The 21,701-nt window shown below is 36.6% G+C and overlaps 1 protein-coding gene across 10 annotated transcripts in view; it reads left to right on the top strand.

Moving 5' to 3' along the window:
• The window catches only part of LOC126849942 (chondroitin sulfate proteoglycan 4), a 51,128-nt gene that overhangs the window by 13,661 nt on the left and 15,766 nt on the right, over positions 1–21,701 (top strand). For all 10 annotated transcript variants that reach the window (XM_050592394.1, XM_050592393.1, XM_050592395.1 and 7 more), the window contains 4 exons: positions 1,245–1,948; positions 8,362–8,525; positions 15,203–15,434; positions 20,902–21,118. In XM_050592394.1, coding sequence (XP_050448351.1) covers positions 1,849–1,948; positions 8,362–8,525; positions 15,203–15,434; positions 20,902–21,118 — 713 coding nt within the window. In that variant the 5' untranslated portion in view covers positions 1,245–1,848. The remainder of the gene's footprint in view (positions 1–1,244; positions 1,949–8,361; positions 8,526–15,202; positions 15,435–20,901; positions 21,119–21,701) is intronic.

Here is a 21,701-nt window from a genome sequence, read left to right as displayed (position 1 = left end):
ACAGTTTATCAGTTGAAATTGAGCTTCTCTTTCGCTGATTGTATCCAGAGGATTATCAAGAATACGCTGCATTCGGCTCTCGTTCTATAAGCTAAATTATGAATATTCCCGAAACAGCTGCAGGAATATTTCAAATAGCGCAATGAGATTTACTTATCACGTTATAAAAATAATTTATTAATTATATACATATATAAAACTTAAAATCTGCTAGTGTATTAATTCTGGTGTTATAACAGACTCATAAATATTTTGGTAAAAAAAGTGCAGCGGCAATGAGAGTTATTTATTTATCACGTATCGTTATAGAAATAATTTATTAATTATGCATATATATATATATATATATATATATATATATATATATATATATATATATATATATATATTTAAAATGTGCAAGTATATTAATTCCAGTGTTACAAATACAACAAACTCATAAATATTTTAGTAAAAAAAAATATTAGCTTTATCGCTTTTTGTATCAGCCTCGCTGAGATTATAATATTTTCAAACAATAGTGTCACGCAGCACACTGCTACTTTTTCATCCAGAAAATAATTCTACGCAAAAAACTTCGGCTCTCATAACCGCCCATATATTTATATTACCAAAACAAATATAAAACGGTAAAATAATTGCTCGCTATTTGCGATATTACGAGAAAATTCCACACAAAAGAAGCCCCTCGCATCCAATTTTTATTATATTCTAAACAATTCTAGACTACAGAGGAAATGAGAAAAGAACATTTTCGTAGATTTCTCAAATTTGTGTTTTACATTAATAAGTAAAAATTTTTAATAGATGTCAATCAATATTTTTCAAAAACTTATTAAAGCTTAATGTTTTGTTCATTATTTTGTTTATATTCAGAATATAAAACGAATAAACTGCTATTATCAAATTCAAGATAACGCTTTGTAAGAATTGTACATTAATTGTCTGTAATGACACATTATATCCTATTAAATTTTTTTTTCAATCTAATATTTTTTTAATTAAACGTCTTCTCTCGTCGCACACACGCGCGCGCGCTTGAATGAAAGCCTTTGAGGAGATGCATTGCACCTGCCTCACGGTGTTCAACACTTTTGACCCGAGCTTTTTCGCGAGTGCGAGTTTTCTGCAGCGAGCGTGTACGTGCCCGAAAGCTCGAAGCATAGCATCGGCGGATACAGAGTACAGAGTTTTCGCACGAGAAATCTGCACGTGCGTTTTGCAGCTGTGCGCTGTTCTTTCAGATTCGACGGAATCGGTGTGGTGGTGCGACATAACGCGAGAACGCGAGACCGAAGGAAATACGTGCAAAAGGAGATGCCAGCTTTCGTAACGTTCGCGTCGCATCTTGGGAGATACATCAGCACGCGAGGACTACGATCATGTTGGTGGGCGTCAGTTTTACACTTTTATATTAAATCGATCCTTAGCATCCCACGGATGGCACCAATCTTTGATCGATAAGCATCTGCGGAAAAGTGTCTCAATTCGAATGTCGCCATCGTGATTCGTTTGTCTCGATATCGAACATCGAACGTCCCGCGGAGGAGCAGAGAGAGAAGAATTGCGCGATGTGCGTGACGGGGAAGACATACGAGCGAGAAATGGATGGGAAAAGTACGTTCGAATCTTAGCCAGCTCTTGCCCCGTAAATAGCGTTTTGTAACCCCCGTCACGTGAAATCGATATCCCTTAAGAGCCGGTCCGTGAGGTCGTTCGTCAGACCGGTGCTGCCTGTTTCGCCCCGCGAAAGTGGAAGAGTGGAGAGTGGGTGCCAGAGTGAGGCTGCGGGGAGCCTGCGAGGGAGGAGGCGGACAGGAACCGGGGTTTGGCTGAATAAAAGAAGAGATGCACAGGAAAAGATCAGCGTTCCTCAACGACATGGGACTGCTAATGTTCTTAGCGGTAACAGCCTCTCTGTTGGGTTACTGCCAAACAGACGAAAAAGGTAAGACACAGCGTTCCGATCCCTCTTTTGCCTCACCGTTTTATCCTCTTTCTCTCCTCCCTCGTTTTCGTCCCTCGCGCGATCCAACTCCGCCGCGAAGGTATAGCGTCGAAAGAAATACGGATTTTGCTTTCCGCATCGCCACTCGGACGGATGAGGGTGAAGGGACGCGAGGATAGCGCCATGCGCGAGAAAGAACGGCGAAGATTAACTTTTATGGCCGCCGGCATCAGTAGTTCCTGCGAATTTACTTATAGCGGGAGCGGTTTAATGTCGTCGTGCACACACACACACACACATACACACATATACATCGCCGAGCGCTTTTAATAGTGCGAGAGACTGTGCGCGCTACACCCGCCGCGGCATCCCTTCGTAAACACCCCCACGAACGATTATAGAAGAGAGAAACGCGCGCAAGAATGGTCTCGGTCTCTTTAACTCCTAATCCGCGAATAGCCACTGGAATAATCGAAAGCAATCATTTTTTGATGACTGTAGTAATAGAAATTTACGAGTGTGAAAAATAGAAATTCGTTATATATAATATAAAATAATATAGAGATAGAGAATGAATAATATAAGAGAAGGAAATGAAAGAAAAATCAGAGTTTATATAATAACTGCAGATATCCGTACAATCATTAAAAAAGTACAGAAATCGTCAAGCATCTTGACCTACTTTGAATCAATATTCTCAATGGCTTAAAACAATTCAGAATTCATTGTTTTTTAATTGGAATTTTAGTTAAAATTTTTATTCTTTGTTTAAAGCTATTGAAAAGGATCAAAGTTGTTTGATAATCTTTGTACTCTATTTTTTTCAAATAGTTTGATACTTATAATTATTACACATAATTATGCATCTATAACAGCGCTTTGGCTCTCATTTGCTCTTCTTTTCGAGGAAAAAAATTTGAATGGATCCAATTTTTTAATAAAACACATTGCAGTATAACCATCAAACTCAATAACTCCTGATATTTTACAGTTACTTTAGAATTATCTCGCTGCTTAATTCAAAGTTTTAAGCGTGTTATTAAATATTTGCATTATGTCCTTCGTTATACAAGCGCGAGATATTGTGCATGAGAAATGTGGGCGGATTTATATGATTATATACTGGGGAGAGAGGAAGAGAAATATTATTCTGTAATTTTGCAAAATAAGTCTAAATTTCTCTTCGATATTATCTATACGTGTATTATATATAAAAATCTTAATAATATAACGGATTATATTTTTGGGAAAAAAAAAAACAGAAAACGTATAAGCAATATAATTTACTTGCAAATCTAAAATGGAAAATAAATTTTTTTAATTATTTGTAATGTAGAATATACTTACGAGCGACGCGATGAAATCAAGCAAACGAGAAGAATGAACGCGAGCATTTTCGGAGTCGCTAATTAAATTTGCCCAATTTGCAATAATCGAATGCGGAAATCACGTCCAAGTAATAACTTGCTACTAAATCATACATATCGTTGCAATATATATCGGGGATGCACTCGTGTAACGAATTATCGGCATATCCGTTATCGTTGTACAATGCTCGATGTGTATATGGGCTTAACGTTTCATCTGAATAAATCGGATAATCGGAATAGCTAAACCCCCGCGCCGTTAGTTTTTCCGGAATCATCTCTTTTCCGACACTGTACCTTACCAGATCGATCTGAATTTAACAAGCGGTGAGATCGTGGCACTCGCGCGTACGGTGCAAGATCAAACAGAAAATTGTTAACGTTCATGCATTGCAACGGTCTCCTCCAAAAAAAAATTCTGATGGCGCGTTCGTAACAATCAATACGTCGTGTCGCGTACCAATAAAATACGTACGCTCGTATTCGCGTGTTAATACACATTGTGAATTCTCTTTCCAAAATTGTTGTCAGTTCTGCCATTGTTTGTACGTCGATGCAGTTTCAAAGCGATCAATTTAATTTGTCATGTTTCGTACGTTTATATATAATTAGGACTAAAATCCCGGTAAAATAATTTCCGATATATATATATATATATATATATATATATATATATATATATATATATACGAGCAAGTATGTATATAATAACGGAGGAATACAACATCCGCGATGTTTGTTTAACATTATTCGCGGTTGATCTCACGCAAAATTATACTTTCCCCAGGAGACATATACCGGAATATTCCGAAATAAAATGAGATGCCTCTCTGCTACTCTAATCAGTTTTCCGTTTGTCGGATTAATCTGCATAGAGTGTGCGGCACTGTTACGTCGCGTCGCACGTGGCGTATCGCGCATTTGTTTTTACACACTCTGACTATTCCGACTGGATACATATTTTCGCGAAAAACACATGCATCGGAGAAGAGAGAAAAATTCACTGTTACGAGGCCGTTGTTATATCGTATCGCGCACTTTATGCGTGCCGCTCATATGTGGTTACAATTTCGCAAAGATACAATCGAAAGATATGTACTATAATTATTCGTTAAAATATTTTTGCAATAATAAAAGAAATGTCAATAAGGAAATGTAAAAATAATTGTAGATACGCACGATTATAGTTATAAGTGGTTACAGTAAATTTTGCCAAAATTACGTATAAAATATTTCAGTTCTCTCGATATCTGCTTCAATAATCTTTTTCTTAAAAAAAAATTGATTACGTCAACGTCACTAAAATTTGATTGAGTTGTATTGAATGTAAAATTTAATCACATACGCAGCATCTCATTTCTCTTTATCATTTTTGTTTGCATGATCACACGTTTTCAATGCGATATATAAATGATAATAATCGTCTCACGATCTAACGATATCGGTAGCTAACTCAGAGAAAAAGAAAAATTTTACAAGATTATTTTCATTTGTCGAGCATACGCTGTACCAACCACTATAACTGCACGTTACATATGCATTACATACTTTTTTTTCGAACACCGTTGTCTAATTATGCTTACGTAATCACGAGAGAATGTCTCGTAAAGAAAAATAGAATTGCATAATGAGCTTGAAATGCTCGTATCTCATAATATGATTCGATTCTATCCTCCGCGTTTATCCCGTATGCAGGTCAATCGGTGTATTCAGTGAAATTCAATGCAACCAATCGATATACAATCAACGCGGAAAATACGGAAAATTTGATCTGAAATATACACGTAAAATTAGGAGAGACTAGTGCAGTAGTTAGTTAATTATTAACGACACGGTTAGATAGATTAGCCTCTTGTTACGGTTCAGCTATTAGTTATGTTTATATCAAACACCGGAGAAAATTTATATATATATATATTGATAACAATGCGATTAACTAGCATTAAAAAATACATGACACACGATTTTTCATTCTGAATAATTCATCTAATCAAATGTGCAAAATAATACTTCGACATTGCGCCATAAATTATTTGGGAAATGACACTACGTAATATATATTCTAGATATATTCATACACATTCAACAAAAAAGATTTTAAAGATTTATTATTATTTAATTTTCAACTATAAAACACATATATGTCTCTTTGTGACCGAAATTCACGGAACATTGGCGGATATATTCGCATGATTAATTTGATCTCTTTTGTGTAACAATTCTGTTATTTTGTATTGTAAAAGCAAATCTCAATTTTTAGTAATTCTACAAAACAAATAACCTATCGAATAATAACAGAATACATATTTTCGATATTCGCGTATATAACCATCGAGAATAGTAATTATAGTAACAAATATATGGATCAATATACAATATATATATATCCGGATGCAATGGAAATAACAATCCATACATGGATACATGTTAAATATCTCAATTTCATATTTGTATATAATCAGAAATGCACCTGAGAAGTTATAAGAGAATACGTGATAATTTTAAAAATTTAAATTTTTATTCTAAAAAATTACATTTACATTTATATTATAAGTGTCAAGAGAAAGAGATTCTTCGATTTATCTATATTTTATACTTTCTACATTATTTAAGTTTCAATTCTTTGTTATTATAAATTTTAATTTTAGATCTGTAAATTACAAACTTTATAAGCTAATAAATCTTTTTAAATATAAGTCTGTTTAAAAAAGTTAAAATATTACTCATTGAATTTTCGAAAAATAATATTTCAAATATGTGGTAAAATTAAAAATTTATTAATATAATAAATTTTCGAAAAAATAGATGTGTAGAAAAAAATTGCCGCTTTATTATTTAGTTTTCAGATTAATATTTTTGCAAATTAATTAGCACATGTATGAGAAAGATTTGAGGTTTTAAATACGCACTCGCGCGAGGATGGTTGACGGGGTCTCATCAAAGGTCCCATATTAAGTCGGTTCTTTGAAACGTACGCAAATATTGCGATTCGTGGATAACGCAAATTGAGTAAGCCACGGTGCAATGAACTGAAAAACATCGAGGGCAATACGATCGATTCGCGGTCGACGCGGTTAATGTTTCTATGCACTGGCTAACCGGGAAGGAGAGGAGAGAGAGAGAAAGGGAGATTCTTCGTACTTAATGGTCCGTGCTTTATTCCATGTACTTGAACGCGTTCTTAGATCAGTTACGGGAGTGGGAAATAAACCCTCGGTGTAACTTCGTTTCATTCCTTTATACGTGTCTATAGACGGCGCGCCATAAGATACGGGATCTTCTCGTTGTTCGTTCAAGGCGGTTAAAGTCAGTCACTCAGCGGCTCAATCGAAAGCATCAATGTGTTCCTTTTACACTTGTGATCGTTCCAGGAACGATCGTTTTCGCTAATCGAGAATATTTTACGATCGTAATAGTCGAAATATGCCTCGAGCAGGATCTACGTGGAAACTTTGCAGACTCAACCGCGGATTCTTTATTTATCAGTTTTTATTCAGATCGCAGAAGCGATATTTGTACTGCTGCAAAACAATGTATAAGTCTGCAGAAAACACCCGAGAGAGTCGGAGAACTTTGACGATTCATTCATCAACCTGCCGCCAGGTCCACTTCTGTCGCTTTTGTTAATAAAGTGGCTCGAGCGAGTATTCGCTATAATAGACTTCGAGAACTTCGAGAATCCATGGATAAATTTTGAAGTATCGTGATTAATAATCATCGTATATTTTTATAATTTCTCTACGCTTTTTAATTGTTGTAACTATCCATTTTCATTCAGCAGCTAATTATTAAATATATCGATTAAAAGTGACACTTTTTTTTATCTCTGGCCACGATTTAAAATTTAAATATATCAATAAAACGAAAAATTCTTTGATTATTAAAGAACGATTTTATTTGGAAATATCGGTCTTTTGTTTCTATACGATGACTGTTTTGACATATGCGGACGACAGTTGATGTGAGTGCGGAAAAACAATTTCACGCGCGCGTGGAAATAAAGCTTTTATTATTTTTATTAATATCGCGAATAAACGTTATTTTCCACTTGATGCGTATGGAATATTATAATTTATATTATTAATTAATATTATAAGTGATAGCTAATTACATGAGAATTTATGAGCGAGTTATGAAAACAGATATAATAAGTAAGAAATGCTCTATAAAATCATAATTGACCAATTTAAGTATAAGGCTATGTTGTTTGTACTTTATATTTTTTTTATTACATTTTATATATTATAAAAGATAAAAAATTATTTGTTTTTACTACTTGATGTCTAATAGTGAAAGAATATAGTAAAAAAATAATTTTTATTTTTAGAATTATAAATAAATGGAGTTAAGAAATTGTCGTAAATCTAAATCAAAATTTTACAAAATCGTACTAGTTTGTTGTCTATCTCCGCAGTCTCATTATGCGACTTATTTATACCGTTGCTTTTGGCGCGGTACGGTAAATATATGAAATTTCCTGAAGAAAGCCACTTTAGCTCGCAATTCAAAAGTTATCGGAGAAACAGATGAACGAAATAAAACTTGCCGAGTGACACTTAATTTCTCTTCCTCGGCACTGAAAGAAAAATGAATTCTTATGCGCCAACTTTGCAACGTATTCACCTCATTTCTTATTTTACGCAAAAATAGGGCGTTCGCGAGCGCGATGTTTAACGGTCATATTCCTTTTTTTAAAATTCATATTTTAATTATTATTATATTAGTCTGCGGAATACAAAATGCGAACTGTAATGGGAAACCGCTTTCGTCGGTTATGAGAAAACTGTGCAATTTTCAGGACCGTAGAATCATTGAGAGAGAAAGAGAGAGAGAGAGAGAGAGAGAGAGAACATTTACAACATTATGTAAATTAAAATGAAGGATTGCGACGTTAATAACGCATTTCCCATCTCTCTCTCTCTCTCTCTCTCTCTGTCTTTTCATCTTTTTTTCCTCCCTCCGGCAAATTGTCCGGTATATAATAATGCGCGCCATCGGTCTTTCACGTTGTACCATCTAAACGCATTAAATTTGTTAAACTTGCAGTGTCGTTTTACGGGGCGAGCTACATCCATCTTCCGGTTCAAGAGGCCAAGGGTGCTACTGACATCAGTTTCCGGTTCCGAACTCATCTCGCCGATGCTATGCTGCTATTGGCTGCTGGCAAGACGGATTACTGTCTGATCAAACTCGAAGCCGGCAGATTGAAGGTTCGTTTGCCCCCGGCGCTTACTTCTATTAATAGGCTTTCTGTTTGGTGCCGGTCGTCTCGTCGTTAACGGACCGCACGTGCTGCGATACGCCTGTCAGGCTTCTCTCTCTTCTCTCCCCCATCGTCCTTGCGGAGAAATTAGAGACGCGCCGTGACACGAAAAAAATACAGATTCTCGCGTGCGCTAAAATATTCCCCTTCGCGAGGTACCGCGAGAAAAAAAGGAAAACTCCCTCGCGCAGATGTAACACTCGCGTGCGTGTCCCCGCGGTTCTTATTACCTTGAGATTTTTTATTATTTCTCAACGAAAGAGATGGCACGCATCCAACGACATACGGCGAAGGGTATTGCATCCAAGAAAAGATCCTAATCGGCAACGAATTTTGTGAGCTGCAGGGCAAGAATAATACGCAGAGATGTTAATTATCAATCCTCAATGTCGCGCATTTTTTTATCTGTTTTATTCTTATTATTATAAAATATTCATATTTTAATGTGAATATCTGTGATTATCATTTAGTTAATATGGCCTTGTTTCTTCTTTCAATTGATTTTTTTTATTTATTCGGGAGGATATTATTATTTGCAAGAAGGAGAAATATCACTTATACTATTATTAAGAGGAAGGCAAATACGTAAGAAGTGCAGGTTCTAGGCTAAAGGACAAGGGAAATGGAAGGGATAGAATAAAGGCAGTGATCTGTGAAATCGCTGCATATCAGTTAAGGGTTAATAAAAGAAGGCAACGCAACGATAACAGCTTAAAGGTTAAGAATAGAATAATATCTCTTCATATTGTATAGCGCCGAAATCAATAAGATTAAAAAATAGCACAGCACTTTAAAAATTTTGTATTTTTACGCTATTAAAAAGTATTCTATAAATTTCTATTAAAAACTTAAAATTAAAAGCGCGCAATATTTTATTTTGATATAAAAATCATAGGTGCATCATAAATGGAAACTTTATGTACAAAAAGGCCGAACATGCACCAGAGAGAAAGAAACCAATAATTGATTCGCAACGAGCGAGATACAACCAAACCAGCCACCAAAATCAATCGTAGGTGGATTTCGATATCATGGAATATCACATTTCAACTGATAGCAATTGCGCCTCAATCATAGGGAGAATTAACCCGCCGCCACTTCTATTGTATCCAATCAGCCGATGACTTGACGTTCGCGGAGTTTTACGGTGAATTCACACGCGCTTTTTTGCCTCTGCCCGTCATAAAGAGAAAGATTTCACGGCGGTTGATAAGCGGTTCGATGTCCTCGTTAAAAGATCGACTTTTCTATCTTTCTTTTGATAGCTTGATGACACAGCGCGCGTCAACATCGACAGCGATCGCTTTTACAACACGTCGAACAACAACGAGAACAAAACCGCGTAATGTCTTTTCCATCAACGTCTCGCGAAATGAAATTGTACGGTGATACAGCGCGATGGTGAAGTCAATTTTTTTTTACATACCCGGTTTTATCGCGCTTCGATACGATGATGTTCCGACCTGGAACCGTCGCCCGTCGCGTCCTGATGCGCGTTCGTTTTTGCGCATCAGTCAGGATTTCACGCGCTCGGTCAAAACTGTCCGGACATAGTCACTCGATCGGATTTTACGCAATAATGAACGTCGCGGTCCAAATGATGGGGCGAGCGTTTTTTTTTTTTCTCTCTTGTCCGAACAATTGTGTTGGAATTTACGCAAACGGAGTAACGATAGACGCGTCCTCGTGATTCTTAAGCGCGAATAATTTCCATCAAAAAAATTATTCTTAAAGAAATGATTTATTCGCCGATTTATTTATTATAAATTATATATGATTTATTCTTTTTGTAAAAGTGAACTTTTGCGTTAATTTACACGCAGTAATTAAATGTACGCGCGATGCACGAAATGAACGGGAAAGATTTGCTCTCGCGTTTAGTAGCTGAGAAAAACATCCGCGGGATGAAAGAAACGAGATGGAGAACAATTTATTATATCTCATATGTTATCTTCCGACATTTATAAGGACATTTTTTTTACATTGTTGGCGTTGTAAGCGTTGGAAACATATATATACACACGTCGAGAATACATATTGCATTATAACAAAATTCCATTTCGTATCTGTTCTAGTATCAGAAATTGAAATTCAGATTGAATATACGCGGGGACACGAATTTTCGCGATCGATATCTGCGTTATTATGACGAGCGTCAAGACTGCCGGCGCTAGAGATGAACACGGCTGTGCCCCTCCCTCCCTCCCGCATATATGAAACATGTACGTAACAGAGTGGTTGCAGCAGCCTATAAGCAAGTTTCACGGACCATAATGAGAAGAACGCTGACAGCGCGATAGAACTCGCGTAGTAGCCACATCCTGTCTCTTGATAATAACCGCTGATGAGAGCAGCGCTGCTTCTAATTATGTACAAAGAACGTTGCGCCGCTGCAATGAAGTTACAACTTCGCCGCAGATTATTAATTTTCCAACGATTAATATTCTCGCGCGTACTCTCATATTTTATATGACTGATTATCACACTCCCACCGACGAATGAAACGTGCTTAGCGCACCAATTATCGCGGGTTGCAATTCGCGAGAATTCGACGCGCGGACCCGAATATTATTTTCCCGACGAGCTCAATTAGGGTAATCGGTTTTCGCTATGGTCGTCACAATTATTCCAAAATCATTTCTTCGATAGACGACGTCTCTCGCATTTCAATCGCGAAGTTTTCCTCTTCATCTTGGTTGCCGTGATTCGTTCTTATGGTTTTTGTTCTCTCGAAAAATCTGGAATCTTATCTGGTTGAGATAAAACCGTACGCGATACGTATCTCGATGCAGTATTAAGATACCCTCTACTCCGACTGCATTAGCCGCGTGCAGGCGCGGTATCCTGGTTACGCGCGCATGAAACCCGGCGTGAAAACCGCGCGAATCTAATTTCGCGAAGGGTTAAGTCTGTGGTGCTGCGCGAAGAACCTGCTTGCCGTCGGAGCTTAATTAAATTTGTTAAGAAGATCGTTAAGGAGAATGAAGGCAGGATAAACGGCCGAGATAAAAAGTGCAACGGCTGTTCTGGGGTTTCATGTGCCTCTTCGAGACGGAGAAGTCTCGCACGATGCCTCCGGAAGCCTAAAAGCCTCCTCTCTCTATCCAGCGATAATCCGGCGATTCAGAACTTAATTACGGCGATATATCGCGATATCGCTTTCCGGCGATATAGCCGGATCTCTAATCTCATGTAGTATTCATTTGAGAGACTTTCCCTCTTTACGCGCCTTGTCTCTCTCTTTCGTGAGTTCTTAATTAAATTTACTCGATACTCTTTATTGCAATTATCTTTAATTTATCTTATTTTTATATAATTATTTTTCTTTTTTTTTTTCCTTTCTTATTGCGTATAAAATAAATTTTTCAAATTTAGATAAACAAGTTACAAATCCTTATTAAAATAAAATGTATTTAATAATCTAAGAGAGCCAAAAGAAATGTAATGAGAATAAGATATTAAGAATTTGAGTATAGCGATAACATAATGCCTTATAATTAGAGAAAATGTCGTATTGCACTTTTCCTCTGCGTATTAAGAGAACTGTAATCCTAGTAATTATGAAACTTTGCGAGGAAAGTGCGGCATTTTTCCTCACTCAAATAGATATTTCCTCGGCATTACTTTATATTTAAACAGAGCAACGAGAATTATGAATATATTTATTCTAAAAAATTAACGGAAAATGAAAGTGAGCGTTTCATTTTACTGACGATTGCATCTGAGCGCGAAAAACAAGCGTTTATCTAGAATCTTCGTTAACCCGATGAATCAAAATCTTAATTACTGTAGCGTATCGCGATATCGCTCACTTTTCAATGCGCCGCACCATTCATTGGCGCGATTGACGTGAAAGGATAATTTTCTGCAACATGTCGACATTTCGCAGTGATAATCGGACCGTCGCGTTCTCTATACATCTCTCCAACCATTGTATCGCAATCTATTGTATCTAAACCTGTCTCGATGTCCCACGGATAATCCGACGATTCGGCTACGCTTGAGCGAGATGCGTCGGCGGTTTCCAATATTCACTTTCCAATCGTCGATGTATTCCTAATGCAGCAGCCATCAGCAGCCTCTTCAACAATTGTGTGCGTATAGAAGCGCGTTTACATTCTACAAAGTGTCGGCGTATATCGCGCGCTCTTATACATATTAATGAATCCTACATTTATCCGATATTGCTACGTTCGATTTTAAAAGAGACCTCTCTTTATCTTTCCCTCCCTCTTTTTAAACGTACTTTGTTTCGAAATTTTAATTTTCTTAATTCATGTCCCTCGCTGCAATTCATATCTTTTTTTTTACTTTATTATAATTTATAAATTTTTTCTTACTTACTTATTGTTAGAGACAGATTCTGCTTCTTGTAATTATAGTAGACTTACCTGTAACAAAAAGAAATAATAGTAGTAGTAGTAGTAGTACTATGCTATCGCCAGTCTTCCTCTCTGTTCGCGAAAGCTCGCGCCTTTATTACCGGGTCGATCGTAAAAACCGGTGCAGTGACTTGGAGTGCGCCGCTACTGCGACTTTAGTCTCAGACGATCGACTTTTCATTAAGAGGAGGAGAACCGCAGCGGATGCTTCTCGATTTCTTACATAGGATCAACGAAGACCGCGCTCGAGGAACAGTAGCCGTGGTAGGAATGCTATAAGTCTCGGACGTTCGATTCAGGACGCGATTAAAGCCTCTTTATCAGGAGCCTGCTACTTCACCTCTGATTAAAGTGCATCGTGTACTATCTGGTAACTCGATAATGCATTACACCGCGTTGAAACATAAAGTTTAAGCGACGCGGCTATAGAAAACGTGCTGAGAATTATTTATCTACAGCGCCGTCTTTATTCGTGAAAAAAAAAAAGTTATATCCCGCAGCTGTTCCAATTTTTTATTTTTCCTTTTTTCAAAATTATATTATTTGTTATTTACATTTTTAATGAAATGTTCGATACATTAACGATCTCTCTCTCTCTCTTTCTCTCTCTCTCTCTCACTACAAATTTAGAAAATAATTAAATTCTTTATAACTATGTATATTAATTATACGTAGTTTCAATTTTTATTATGTCTTTTACATATTCCTAGAATTTTATATAAAATTTTGTATAGAAAAGAAAAACATAATTTTAAATATCAAATTCTATTTTGGAAATGTATCTATTTAATAAACAATTTATTATTAAAAAATTTATATGCTGTGTAATATTTACAATATAATTGCACACATCTAGAAATCTACAATGTTGGGCGACAGGTATAGAAAGCAGCAATCGTGCGGTTGATTTAAATGGGTTTCTACGAATCTAAATGTGCGCGGAAAAGGGGAGGGAGAGGAGTTTGAATTTATTCTCCCCTGGGTGTGTATCGTAAATCCACTACGCGTAACTAGAAACTCCCGATGGTGCGATTACAAAGTAGCTGCAGTAACTGCTGTTGCGCGACATGTTTTGGGGAAATAACGATTCATGCCTATATCGGTCGTTTGTATAATGCTTACGCGTTTACGTAAACGCGAAGAATATAATTGCGAAGATCCTGCCAGCACCGCTGTTAAACTACGAGCGCGAACCGTGTCGTTTCTTTTCCCTCGTGGAAATTGATCAAATATAGGGACGACGAGCTATCGAACGGGTTCGACATTTATTTTCTGCGCGAGACCGAGAGCCGTTTTCGCTATCTGTCTAGCTGTCTGCCTTCTTCATTCTCTCGGTGTGCAAACTCATTGTGCGAGTGCTTCAAGTGCAGACGGAATACACGAAACCTCGAGCTGTCGGATTCCTGTCAGCTCACGCTGTCGGAGAATTTGCAGGGCATGAGTGGCGCCAGACAACCTCGTGTACCAAGCTTGGTACACCTACTTTGCCAAACCTAGCTTTTTTTGCGAATTTATATATGTTTCTCGAGGCACACTCGAGAAAATGGATGTGCATTTTCATCGAAGTTTGGAATTTCCAATAACTTGCTGGAGATAAAATTAAATATTCAAATCATCTATTCGCCCGTGATAGTATTAATAATTATAAAAACAACGACATATTATTATTTTAAATATTTATCTTAAATATTTTTATCTCAAATATTTTACTTTTACAAATGTTGTTACCACTTTTATTTCATTTTAATCTATTTCTCTTTTCCGCGCGGTATAATTATTTCATAATAAATGCAAAACTTTTTGATCGCACCGTCGCCGAGAGACAAAGAAGGTAAGCTACCTACGACGGGATGCTTTTTGCGACATTTGTGCGCAGTCGTCGCAGTTACTTCGTTCATTAAATCTCCCAAAGTGTCCACGTATCTCTCTTTCTTTCTCTCGCTATTCATCGGCAAAAACTACACGCGTTTCTATAACATTTTTTCGCACTACGCGCGGTTTTGACGCGGAAGGACATAAAGCAGCACACATACTGAATCTGCGGGGCCGGAAACCGTAACTCTATTTCGAAGAGAAGAACAACCGGCCTATCGAAAAAAAGTAACTAAGGAAAAAAAAATAGAAATGCTTTTGTACCGCGGATACGTATAAAAGCCATTTGCGGTAGCGGCGCGTTTACAATAACTTCGATAAAAATGAAACTGACTTTTACGAGCGCCGCTCCTACTGCTTTTTGCTGCAGGTTCACATTAATCTGGGCGCGGGTGAGAACGAGATGGCGAGCGCCCGCGGATTGACACTGAACGACCTCAGTTGGCACGAGGTCAATTTGACGAGACGCGAGGCCAACATCAGCCTACAGATCGATGTCATACATACGACGAGGTCGCAACTACCGGGTCGCTTCTTCGAGTTGAACATACACTACGGCGTTTTCATCGGCGGACAGGGCGATTTCAACGAGCTATTTCTAGGTAAGATTAGGTAGGACAGGCAAAGAAAAGGCTGACAGGACTTCTTGGTTTATCCGGATAAATTGTCTCGCCACGTGACTGAACTAGATTCGATATGGCGCGCCAGCAAAAACCACATTTGTCGATGTTGCATCTGCGCCGCGGTCAAGACGATCTCTTTCTCTTTATCTCCTTTTATCAAATGATCGCCGTTAAATCTCACCAACTCGTCGCGAGGATAATTGTGAGATTAGATTATTAGATGATCAAAAGTCGCGCTTAACAAATAGTTTGCGCACATGCTCGAGTAAATTTTCTACTATGTTGTTAGAAATTTTAAAGCAAAATATTTTCAGTAAATTATATCATGTCGCATGCGCGTGAAAAAGATATCGATGAAGTTAAAATATGAAAGAGTAAACAATTTTATTGTAAACATAAATAACGTAAGATGAAAATAATAAGATGATTTTGGTAAGCACTAATAAAAAAAAGATCATTAGTACACGTTATGCGCATATAAAATAAATAATAATATTTAATAATTTAAACGGCTTTAAATTTAGTGCATTATTTACGTAATATTTGCATTGCATAACTAATTTATTAAATTAATACAAACGATAAACAATAATTAAAATCTGAATGATATTGTATACAATGCGAATATTTGCATATATATCAGATTAGTTATTTATATAATGAAATACAGATGATAAATGGCGCATATACAGTGTCAGAATATTTATAAAACATCGGTGAAAAATGACTCTTATAATGATGCAAGACAAGTTTATAATGCAATCATGAAATCTTAATGAATTATCTCTTAGAATCGTGTTATACTCAAGTCTACTTGCAGCAACGATATTACAACGAAAACTATATTAACCAACACACAACATCAACGTTGTCGAAATGATGTTGTTTTGGCAGGTACGGTTTCTAGGTAATAGCAATCCCAGAAGATGGAATGAAGAGGAGATAGCATAAATAAAAAATATGAAACGTTGTGTTTCTTAAAAAAAAAAAATCTCACCATAACTCTTTCGAGAGTTGAAAGTTGTGGAGCGTAAGAAAATCAAAATATAAAAGATCTAGCGCCTTTGGATCAAAATTTTACTAAAAATTCTACTATAAATGAGCAGAGACAAATTTTCTAAATGGATCATAATATTAAAGAGAAAAATGTTATTAATAATGAAATAATTCAATATTTATCAACGTCTGTTTCGTATTTTATTAAATTCTGCGACATACCGCGATGTTACATTTAACAAAAATAATATTTAATTAATCTCAAACAACAATTTTCAATGAAGAAATTTAATATATCTCATATATATTTTCTAGAAATATTGGAAATCTTTTCTATTTGAACTTTTCCTCGCTCTTTGGTGATTAAAGTTATCGATGTTCTTTTTAAAGCAATCATATTAAGGAAAGATCGATAAATATAATTGTAAAATACTATTGATAGAAATAACAAACTATACTTGTATACATTATAAATCGATATTCATAGACAACCGACAAAGATATTTAAATTATAATATTACAAGAATTTTTTTTTATCTTCCAAATTAATGAAAACGAACATTAAAGCGGATTCATATAATCGTTAAAAATGTTAAAATGTGCATTTTTTGAATGATTGTTTTGAATAGTATTATTCAAACTATAGCGCATTATAATAGTGAAACGGGTGTTTACTATCGTGCTGAATCGTGACAACTAGCGAAAATAGATGATTACAATGGAACAGTAGCTGATATTATATCGAAAGTATGACACACGTGCCGTCTCGTGTTTCTGCGAGAGCACGGCTTAAATAATGGAGTATCGGGAGCGTGCGTTGCGCAAAATCGCACGAACCAGGGAATGTAATTCAAACATTTGCCTTTGTTTTCGTTGTGTTAACGGTAACATATAATGAGACTCGTCTCGTATATCAGTAATGGTTGTAATTACTGTTCGAAATATTGCGCGATCAGCGTTTCATCAATGCCCGTGTAACTTTGTCCAATCGCGAAAATATATTCGTCAATTTCGATCGAGCGCGTTCATAATTTTGTTGCCAGTCCTAATTTCATTATTGCGTTCGCAATTCTATTTGCACTACGAATAAATTGAAAGTCACGACACTAGGTTTTACGTGAAAAACGGCGATTGGAAAATTTTTCATCCACCTTTCGCAGCTACAACGCTCGGTTGTATTACGCCTTTGTGGCAGAATTCCGGATTACCTTCTTCTATTTTCTTCAGTATACTCACTATACCACCGGTCATAGAATACTACGCGAGTTGGACGACAAAGAAAAGGCGGAGATATCTTTTCTATTTTCAATCCGTTGTGTAAAATGCGCACAAAAAAATCTTACACAAAGAAAAATTGTATTATTATTTTTTGAATATTTCTGAAAAAATGAGACAAAAACGTGAAATAATATGTTTTAGTCAAAATAAATTAAAACAAATTAAAACACACTAGAAAATAATTTTGCTGCAATATTTTACAAAGGAATATAAAAATGTAAGAATTACGAAGAAAATTCTAAAAGTTTACGCGGAATAAGAATAAGGATTCAAAGTTGTAACCAGCATTTATAATTCGCGCGATCATAATTTTGGCACTGTTGTGCTCACGATTTCTTCTCATTTGTGTGTATATGTGTATATCTGCGCGCGTATATAGCTTGTTTAGAGTAAAACTTGGCTCTTGTACCTGCACTCTTCGTGTTCCATATGTGCCACAAACAGCTTGATAACGACTGGGCTCTTTAATACAGGCCTGGCGCATCAGCCGCAGCGACCAGATAATCATTTCTCCGAAGGATAAAACAAAAAAGTTCAAGTCGTTCCATTCGAATTGACGCAAACAAAATTGAATACGATCAGCGCAAACAGCATCATTCTTTTCCCTTCTCCATTTCTCTCTCTCTTCCTCTCCCTCTCACTCTCCCTCTCCCTCTCTTTCTCTCTTTTTCTTATTCTCCCTGTAGACGCGCCCCTATCGTTATCCCGTCGACCGCGCGCGCGTCACGCATAATATTCGCCGACCAGCTCGAAATTCAATTTACATATTCATGACAATTCATTTGTACCCTGTGGCCCACTCCTTGGAGAAGGTCTTATTAATTCTCTGGCATGAGTTTCGCTAAATTCTCGAGTCAAGGAATAAAGAAAGAGAGACAATCCCTCTGGTATTCGAAGGAGGGTGCAAAATTCATTTTACGGTACAGACTTTGTATAGGGTTGCAGAAGACCCGAAAATAGCATCAACTATTTGCAGAGTTGTAGGATTCTTGAAGCAGTTTGCAATAGATTCCTCTGCAGAAGATTTAACTCTCTCTCCTTTCTGACTTCGAACTTTTCAATGTACTAGAGATTAAATAGCAAAATAAATTTCTATCGAAATTAAATAAAACCACTTTATGTTAACAAAGAGATAACATTTCTAGTTGCTTAACTATAATTTTAAAGTTTATTTTATATCTTTAACGTTAAATATAAATATAAATTATTAATAAATGCAAATTATTATATATATATAAAATTGTACAATGAAAGCATATACTTATATAATCGATTGCAAGGCTCTCGGTGTGGATTTTGCTCATCGGCCGCCATTTGCTAGTCTCTTCGTAGAAATGTAGAGAATATTCTTGCCGCACAACATATATTTGATAGTTGCAAGAAATCATTGAAAATATATATATTCCAATGTGTCGATATTAAGATCCTAATATTTATATAAGAGAGAGAAAATCTCTTTTTATTATTATGTAAATATAAATTACAAATTTATCTAAAATCATACTATTTAGAAAATTATCTATTTTATTGTGATTTTATAATCTTTTCCAACATGATTATTACTTCGTGAAATCGATATCTTGATTTATATCGCGCGAGAAACTCGCCTTTTTTTCTCGATTAAAATAATTTTTGTATCCGCTACTTTTTTCTCTATGTAGTATATAGAATGTATATGCTCTCCTAAATATGAAATTCATACTTTCTCCATTTTACTGTAGGAGTTTCAATTTTTTATTAATATATATATATATATATAATTTTAAACGTTTATCGAATGTCGTAATAAAAACATTTTAAATTAAGAGAGCGGAAAAAATTAATAAAAAAAAGAAATATTCCATTTAATGCACGATTCGATAAAACCGATGCTTGTTAAAGCCAACATGGTTCATCAAAATAGAGCACTGAAATATTATTGCCGTTACCCATGCAAATCTATCTTCCGAAAATCGTTATTTTGCCTCCGATGTGTGGCAGTATCCACGCTGGGTGAATCCATCGCCAGTGTTTAGAGACGCATAAACCGCTGTCCTACAGCGCGACGAGGGAAGAGGATGGGAGATGGTTTTGGCCATGCGCCAAAACATCTTATCAATCAATAAAATTTTGCATTATGTAAAAAGCCAAAGAGGCCGACGACGATGACGCGAGGCCACGATCGGTAGGTACATTGCAACGATATAGTATAAACAGACTGGCTGATTTATAGTATAACCGTCGGTATTCCGTCGCAAATTGTCTTCGTGATTCCATGGCGTGGCAATAAACGCCTACTCCTGGACCGCTTATATACACGTATCCCGTCGGTTTCTGTCGCGCGCAGAGTGGCAGCGCCGTCTTAGCAACCATCGACACGACACGCCGTAGCTCGAGGGTAATCCACCAACTTATCCGGAGATGCGCTCTCGTCACACACGAAGACAATTAACCTTGTGTTGCAGCGAAACCGCCCGCGGCGCGAAACCGCCGGTTCCGCCGAATCCGTTGCATCTGTGACGGATATCAAGTAGATCGCGCACATATTATACATAGTGCATTTAATTTGCTTCTTCGTATGACAACATTATATTCCAGGAAATTTTAATTTCTCGATGAAGTTGGATTTTAAATGCTCTACACGCTTCGACTCTGACGATCAAATAAAATCAGACAAGAAAATCTAATCGGCTTGTTTTCTTTCGTTACAATCTCTTCTCGATAAAACGATTGACGTTGAGATAAAAAATCATTTTTGCTTATGTGTCGATTGTATTCTCTGGCGATTAATATTTAATATGTCACAATTGATCGCTTATAATCATAATTTCTTTTACATTTTCATTAATAGTAAACGATCCATCAATTAAATAAGAATAAAAAGTAACAGCTATATCTGTCATTGTTTGAAAACTCACATTCATCTGAATTGAAATCGCTCCTGGTTATATTTCTACATACGTCACGTTTCAAGCGACACGAATCAATAATGACCTCATTAATATAATGTTTAATGGACACCACCTACAAAGCTCTATCTATAAAACGTGAGCATATTTTGCAAATTTATTCAAAAGCGAAACACATCGGTATCGAAATTCGTATCGCCATTACGCTTTTCCGTCCCTTTTTACTATCAATGTTATCGAGGATAATTTGCGAGACTAAAATTCCTCACTCGTCTGATTCGCAGGACACACGGATTATCTGAGAGGATGCATGGCTGACATAATCTACAACGGCGCCAAAGTTATAGAATACGCCAGATCGAGGAGGGGCCAGTCGGAGGCAACAGCCGTAACGTGGGGTTGTTCACCGGAATTCGACGCCACGAGGAGCACGGAAGTCAGCTTCGTCGAGGACGGCGCCTTCGTCGCCATTCCGCGTCCCATTCCGCGCTCCGGTTCAAGGTATATATGTATACCAAAAGTACCGCTTTCCGTTGTAATGTATACGCTTCCATTTACCATCGCCGTGCGCATTTACGAGACCGTGGAGAACGTAATTAAACTGTCACGGCGCAAACCCATATCAGCTGCTTCATTTCGATAATGTTTATATCGATACAAGAAAGGATGCGGCACTCGTATCTCGTTAAGTTATTACATCGAATCCATTATTATTTAATTACTTTTTTTTTATCATTGTTTGTCATTTAGCTTTAAATTTATTCGACAATGATGAAGCTTGAAAAGAAATTTTCGTAGACATCGTAAAATTCAACATTCGTGCAAGCTCGATTTATTTGTCTATTTTTTTTTTTTTATTGCGTGACATATGTTCCAATTTTGCCCGACGACTCTATCGCGCACCATCGCGTAAAATAAATACGTTGGTTTCACGAATCCAATATCTTATGGTAATGCCGCGGGAAATCCGTTTCACCGAGGTCGGCGGCGAGGTCGCATAACTCGCATTCCCCTGCTTGTATATCTACATCCACGCCGCATTCAAGCCATCGGTCAGAGAAGGCCTTTCATGTTGCGCGCGATT

Source organism: Cataglyphis hispanica, chromosome 5, assembly GCF_021464435.1.
Source record: "Cataglyphis hispanica isolate Lineage 1 chromosome 5, ULB_Chis1_1.0, whole genome shotgun sequence".
NCBI lineage: Eukaryota > Metazoa > Arthropoda > Insecta > Hymenoptera > Formicidae > Cataglyphis > Cataglyphis hispanica.
The sequence above is the reverse complement of the archived record's forward strand: the minus strand, read 5'-3'. Positions and strand labels throughout refer to the sequence as shown.